Source organism: Protobothrops mucrosquamatus, unplaced genomic scaffold (assembly GCF_001527695.2).
Source record: "Protobothrops mucrosquamatus isolate PMUCROS unplaced genomic scaffold, P.Mucros_1.0 scaffold268, whole genome shotgun sequence".
NCBI classification, from domain to species: Eukaryota; Metazoa; Chordata; class Lepidosauria; order Squamata; family Viperidae; genus Protobothrops; species Protobothrops mucrosquamatus.
Genome location: NW_015386613.1, coordinates 157,782 through 165,404, shown reverse-complemented (window position 1 = coordinate 165,404; position 7,623 = coordinate 157,782). Strand labels below are relative to the sequence as shown.

General features: G+C 45.5%; 1 protein-coding gene across 1 annotated transcript; it reads left to right on the top strand.

The window, feature by feature from the left end:
• Nucleotides 1–7,623, top strand: PKDREJ (polycystin family receptor for egg jelly). Its single transcript, XM_015814615.2, has one exon. It carries the CDS (start codon nucleotides 1–3, stop codon nucleotides 7,621–7,623), a length of 7,623 nt encoding a protein of 2,540 aa, XP_015670101.2.

Genomic DNA, 7,623 nt, shown 5'->3' with positions numbered 1-7,623 from the left:
ATGCTTCCGTGCTCGGGACATGTGGCGTTGGAACTAGTCTTTGAAGGATGTGACATCCGTTTTTCTTCAACCTCCACCCACATCACAATCCAGGGTGTCTCCTGTTCCTACGGTGTGCCTTGTCATCTTCACCAACGTCTGAGAATTAAATTGTTTTGCCAAGATGTTCCTCTGTTCCTGCTCTGGCCATCCACAATCCCCAAACATGACTGGAAACAAATGTGGCTAGGCTGCTGTGCATGCCTTGGTAAAACAAGATGGTGCCATCATTACAGTTATAGACGGGGTGGCCCTCCAGCCCTTTTCCTTCTCATCGGCCATCATCCAAATTCTTCACCATGTAACCACTACTGTGATGGTTGGCTGCCCCACAGGTGCTCCTCCTATTTCAGGTATTGTCAGATTGCACACTGCACCCACCAAGGACTGTCCCTTCCTTCCTTCCATATCAGGCAAGGCCCTTTGGTCAGGCCTAATTTGGACATGCAGGTAGAACCCATCGTATTGCATCTTTACAGTGCCCATTCCAAATTACTCCGCATCCCTCATAGGACTATCAATTTATTCTGGAATGTCTCCTCAGCCAACTCCCAACGAAAGACCTACAGCCTGGTGGATGCTCACAGCGGACGGTTCTGGTCTACCATATTCAATCCATATGCTTTACGGAATAATTACTCCATTGCTCCTAGTCCGCCATCTTTCGGGAACAAAGTTGTGGCTCGTTTCTCTTTGGTTCTTGAAGAGGCAGCCTCTGGAGATTTGAGTGGGGCATTAGATTTCTCAGGTGCCATTTTAGGTCTAAGGATCAGGAATCAGCCTCTGGCTTATCTTACTCTCAGAGACTCACGGAAAATCAAGGCAGACACCTATTTTTTTACCCCCAGACAGGGGTTCTCCTATCTTATCAAAGGCTCTTCTAATGACTTGCACATTCCTTCCCGCATTTACTATCTTTTTTACCAACAGCACGGTCTCTCTTACTTAATCACCATTGAATTTGTCCACTGGTGCTGCTACAGATTCAGCATCCATCTGTATCTTAACCAAAAAGGAGTCCCTTTGAAGTCTTATTCAGAGAAAGATGTAGAAATTCACATTTTCAACAGTGGCCCTGCGTTTGTGCCAGGTTCGGTCTATGTCGCTTGGTTCATTCCCCTGCAGAACCCATTATTACAGCATAAGTGGACCTTCAACCTACAATGTTTGGATGTAGAGAAGGAAGCTCTTCTTTGGAATGCTACTTACAGTTACAGAGATCGTGTCAAAAATGCTGCCTGTTTTATATCTGACCTTCCTCTTAACCCTGCTTTATATGCAGGCTTCGTAGCACAAGTCAACTGCAGACGAATCGGCCCAATACATATCCTTTTAGAAACCAGAGTCAGTACTTATACCTCAAAGGCCCTGAAGTCTACAGTGGATTGCCTTCCAAGATTCTGTTTCCTTAAAAGAGTAAAAATCCAGGAATCTCATGATACTAATCTTGTTTTAAATTACAGTAAAAATGACCCATTCACTCTCTCAGCTGATATTGAGGTGAATTGTTCAGAACCGAGGCAAACACATACAGCCTGGAGAATCTATAAAGTTCCAGATATGAAGACCGGTCCAGACTGGTCAAAACCTTTGAATCCTTCTGGAATTGGGAAAAATGATCTTTCAACCTTAAACATTCCTGCTGGTAGCCTAGATGAAGGCTTGTATTTATTCAATTTGACCATAACATTAATCACGGGGGACACTTTAGAGAAAGTAGAGGATTCCGATTCAGTATTTGTGAAGATTAGACCCAACAGACTTTGGGCGGTTATTGCTGGAGGTGATTTGCAGACAGTCGGATTTTCTGACCAGTGGATTCTGGATGGGTCTGCCTCTTCTGATCCGGATGCCCCCCAACCCTTTCAAGGCCTCACCTTCACTTGGTACTGCTCCAAACAAAAAGCAGACTATGTTTCTATGACTTTGAGCGAGACTGGGAAGTGCCGCCCAGATCAGGCAGATCTGAAGTGGACTGCTTCTTCAGAGGCCGTGCAAACAGTTCTGCCTCGAACACTTCAAGAGAAGGCCACCTACTACTTTCTCCTGGTGGTTCATAAAGGAAGGAGACAGGCTCAGGCTGAGCAAAGGGTCCATGTGCAGCCTGATGCTTGGCTAGCACTGAACATCACCTGCCTTGAGAACTGTGGAAGATCTGTGAATCCCATGGAAAGATTTTGCCTGTTTGGCAAATGCCTAAATTGCAGGAGGTTTAATAAGCCTCGATTTCACTGGTCGCTTTTTTCGGGAAATTCCTCCGAGCTCCAGTTTGACTGGGCCTCCAGAACTTCAACAGGAAGAACCAATCCGTACCTCTGTATGAAACCGTTGAGCTTGATGCATATGGCAGAATCCTCCTTTAGACTTGTATTTAAAGTAAGCCTGGAGGGATATAAACCATTGCTCTATGTCTACTCATTTGTGGTAAATATACCTCCAGCACTTGGAAAGTGCAGCCTTAACCCTCCCACAGGAATAGCCTTTCTAACAAAATTCTCTGTTCACTGTAGTGGATTTAGAGATCAGCATTTGCCTCTTACTTATAAGGTCAAAGTGGCATTAGATGCAATGCAAGTGCCTATTAGAGAAAACAGTACTTTGGGCACCATTGTCTATTTTGGTGACCAATGCAAAAGTCCGCCCTCTTTTTTACCCATTGGTGTATCTTCTAAGCAATATCTCTTGACCTTATATGTCCAAATATATGATGATCTTGGTGCTTATTCCCAAATTACATTAACCACCACGGTGCACAGTCCACTGAAAGCCAAGGAACCAGAGGCTGCGTTAAAGGAATTGCATAGCTTAACCAGTGGAACATCCGCTCCCATCACATACTTTCTCAACAGCGGAAATTATTTTAGCGCGGGATATTTTGTCCACATGGTGGCTTCTACTTTAAATGATCTAGAAGTGCTTCCGAGACTTCATTCCTCTAAGACCAAACTGCGTGAAATCCTTTTAAATCATTTGGCTGGGATTCCAACAACAAATATAATGGAGGCAAATCACATGATCTCAAGTATTTTGCAGATAACCCAAGAAATTGGGGAAATGAACAGGAAGTCACAGCTTCTTGTGGTCCAAAAGCTCAAGGAGGTGACTGATAGGTTGAAAAGACATAACAGAGAAAAGGGGGGTTCTAAGGAGATCCATGATCTTGGAACTGCTATTCTTGCTGGGTTATCTAAAGTCTTGAAAGCTTCTCTGTTAAAAAACCCACAAAGCCACAGAGTTGTGGCTGGGGAAACCGTCTCTGCCACTGAAATTTTAGCAGACCTCCTTTTACAAGGCAAAGTCCCAGGAGAAAGTGAAACCACCATAGGAGCGGATGACTGGACCATCACATTAAGGAAAGAGGAAAAGCGTGATATTTCCAAAACTTTTGCTACGAAGAGAGACTGCCGAAACAATTGTTTCTATGCCAAAATGAAGCAAGTGGAATATGACCGGCTGCCCGATGACGCAGTAATTTCTACGGTACTTTATGACTTTGACAAGAGTCCATTTTTCGGGTTGCCATCTTCGGACGACATAAGCACAAGAGTGGGGGGGTTCAAAATGGCAGGAACTAAATCTAATGGCGAAGTGATTGAAATCGTGCCTGATGTGGTGGAAATGATCCTGACCAGAAATGAGGACACGACAGCTGTGTTTGAGATGATGGTGGAACGCAGCCAAAACTTCCCTGAAGCATCTGGAGGACTCAGTTTGGAAGTCCCTAGAAACTCCAAAGACATCTTAATCCAGATAGTGACAAAACTAAAGCTCACTTTCCAGGTTTTGATATACGTGGGTCTCAAACTTAGTCATCCTCCAATAGCTACTTTTAATGTTTCCCACAATAAGCCGGTGGTCTCAAAGACTAAGAATCCCACAGGTCATGATTGTGTATTTCAGAGGCCGTACGTTTTTTGCCTTTCACAAAAGTTACTCAAATCCGTATTCCAAGGCAGCAGAGCTGAAAAACGAAATGTTTCCATCATTTTCCGGTCTGGCCACTTTCTGCAGGGCCACAACAACTCAGGGAGACTTGACCTCGCGCTGTTTACAGCGGACTGCTTGTATCTGGATGATGTCCAAACACACTGGAGGCAAGACACATGTCATCTCGGACCTCAGACTACATGGCAAAAGCTACACTGTGTCTGCGCAGGCAAAAGACGCACTGCGAGGACCGTTGACCCACCAACAGGAAGAACCTCCATAGGAAACATCACATTTTTAGCAGGGAAGGTGACCGTCTATCCTGATCCAGCAGAGACGAGAAAGATCCAGCTGGCTCAAATCCAGAAAAACCCAGTGACAATCTTGACCGTAGTTTTCATTTTTCTTACCTATATCATGTTGGCTATTTGGGCAATGAGGAAAGATAAGGCTGATGTAGAAAGCAAAGCCCACACCATTGTCTTGCCTGACAACGACCCCTTTGATAAGGTTTGCTACTTGGTCACCATCTACACAGGCAGCCGCGTTGGGGCAGGAACCACAGCCACCATTTTCATCCAGTTGATAGGGGACCAAGCAGTCAGCGACGTCCACTGCTTGAGCCACCCTGAACACGTGCCTTTCCTCCGTGGGTCCATCAATACCTTCCTCCTGACTACTAAGAATGACCTGGGAGAAATTTATTGCCTTCAAGCTTGGCACGATAATGCCGGTTCTTCTCCTAACTGGTTCCTGAGTAGAGTCAAGGTGGAAAACATGTACACCAAGCAGTCTTGGATGTTCATGTGCCGAAAATGGTTTGCTCTGGAGAAGGACAATGGTCTAATCGAGAGGGTGTTTGTTGCGGTCCAGCCATCGGCCCCTTTAAAAAAAATGGATTTTTTTCTCATCAGCTTGGCCAAGGACCTTGCAGACAATCACTTATGGTTCTCCCTTTTTGCCCGCGTGTGCACGGGTTCTTTCAACAGACTTCAACGGCTGTCTTGCTGCTTAGCCACGGTCCTCTGCATCCTGCTAATCAACATGATGTTCTTCAAGGCTGACGAAGATCAGCAGATGCATCCAGGACAACTGCAGTATCTGAGACTTCTGATCATCGGTGTTCAGAGTGCCTTCATTTCGGTCCCTTTGCAGATGATTATAACAGCTCTGTTCAAATATTCGCAGAAGGAGCCTTCTGATCAGAAGGCCACTGAAACTCAGCAGAAAGTGTGTTCTAATGTAACGGCTGGAAATCTGAGGAACTGGAAAGAACTCTTGCAGAAATGTTACCTTCTAGAAACGGCTTCAAAATTCCCAGGGCCAGGTTTTCCAGACAACAGCTTTTCCGGTGCCTCCAATCCCCCAAACCTGGCAGAACAGAAAAATGTTAGGTGGCGGCAGAGAACAAAAATCCGTTACAACTGCACAATCCCAGAGGGGGATGCCAATATAATTTCAACAGAGGAGGAGGAGGAGGCTTCGCAAGCTGGCCATACCAACATCAATTTTAACAATAATTGTGCGGAGAAGGAGGCAGGCCACCAAACGAGGCCTCCCCATACTCCCAGCATGCTTTTCTTCAAAAGGCCCCAGGTCATATCTTGGTGGAACAGATACGCTTCGTGGATGCTGGTCTTGGTTATTTCTGCCGCGTCCTCTTTTTCTATCATATTATATGGCACGTCTCAGGACTATGAAACCTCTTTAGAATGGCTCGCAGCCTCCGCCATCTCGCTACTGGTCAGCATGTTCTTCCTTCAAACGCTGAACGTCCTTTTTTTTTCAGCCCTAAAATCGCTTCATCCCAATTCCAGTGAAAGCATCCCGTGGTCCATCAAGGAAACTTTCCTAGAGATTAAGCTGAACGGACCAAGTATGAATGCTGACGACATGCGAGAACTGCATTACGACCTCGTAAGACTGAGGGGCACCAAGCAGTACCAGCCTTTGGAAGAAGACGAGGTCACCATTTTTAAGAAAAGAGAGAAGATCCGACATCAAGCCTTTGTTTTCCTGAAGGACGTCATATGCCACTTCGTCTTTTTAATCCTTATTTTGAACATTGCCTACTCCATGGAAAACACCACGAGTTTTTACTACAATCAGGACATGAACTCAAAATTGTCTGAGGGGCTTTTCGAAGTCGGTAAAATAAAGGAGATTTATCTCTGGTTGAAGGAGGTCTTTTTGCAACTGATTCACAACGACCTGAAGCCAACCTTCCTGCCAGAGACCTGGTCCAAAATCCTGGGTTTACCCAAAATGCGGCAGATAAGAGCAAAGCATACTAAAAAAGAATGCTTCTATCCGCACAGTTTTGTAAATAAATTTGTGATTAGTAAAAGCCACTGTCTTCACAAATATGGCGCTGATGAAGAGGATCAGAGCGACTACCTCGGCTCATGGAAAAACCCAGCTAATAAATCTGCGGTGAATCATTTTAGCAATTTCACAGGATTCACCTACCACACAGTCAGAGATCCCTGGAGATACAATTCCTACGGAGAGCGAAATGTGTACGAAGCAGGAGGATATGCTTTCCATTTTTATCCAGAGGAGACTCTCTCTGAATCAGTGAAAGGACTGGAGTCTTTGGAAGAAAGCGACTGGCTTGATGAAAATTCTTGGGTGCTAATAGTCGAGATGACGACTTTTAATCCTGACGTGGACTTATTTTGCAGCATATCTGTGATCTTCGAACTTTCTCATTTAGGCCCCATTAACACAACTTTGTGGATCCACTCCTATAGACTCCCCATTTTCAAGCAGCTGGAACAAAGGGAGAAGTTTGTTTTCATCTTGGTGGGCTACATGCTGGTCTTTTACATCATTGATGAGTTTTGCGTGGTGGAGCAACAGAGACTCAACTACCTAAAAAACGTGTCCAATTTAATTAACTTTGGCATAAAAGCCGTGTGCTGTTTTTTCCTTCTGCAACTCGCCTTCAAGTTTAAGCTGGCTTCGAGCCTTATCGATCTCTATCTCCGTCAGCCGAACGAATTCATCCCCTTCCATAAAGTTTCTTTTGTCGATAAAACCTCGCGGGTCACTCTAGGGTTTTTGGCCTTCCTGATTGTCCTGAAAACTCTCAGGTACTCCCGTTTCTTTTACGACGTGCGCCTGGCCCAGAGGTCCATTCTGGCCGCCCTGCCAGGGATCTGCTCCATGGCTTTAGTAGTGGCAGTCTACTTCTTTGTCTATATGGCCTTCGGCTACCTTGTCTTTGGCCAGTATGAGTGGAACTACAACAAGATGACCCACTCGGCCCAGACCGTCTTCTCCTACTGTGTCTCGGCCTTCAAGGACACGGCTTTCAGATCCAACCGTGCCCTGGGTGGACTCTTCCTGGCCTCCTTCATGATGGTGATGATCTGCGTCTTGATCAACTTATTCCAAGCAGTGATCATGTCGGCCTACGAGGACATGAAGCAGCCGGTTTACGAAGAGCCTTCTGACGAAGCCGAAGTGGTCAATTTTCTCTTCCATAAAATCCGTCGAATATGGGCTTTCGTCACCTTTAGGCCTGTATCGACCACAGACACGGAGCTTTTTAATCGAGTTCTTTTTGGGCTTCCTGAGCGCAAAACCACGCATCACCTTGGACTCAAAGCCCGGAAAATAAATGGGCGGAAAATGGTGTATCTTGTCATCTGA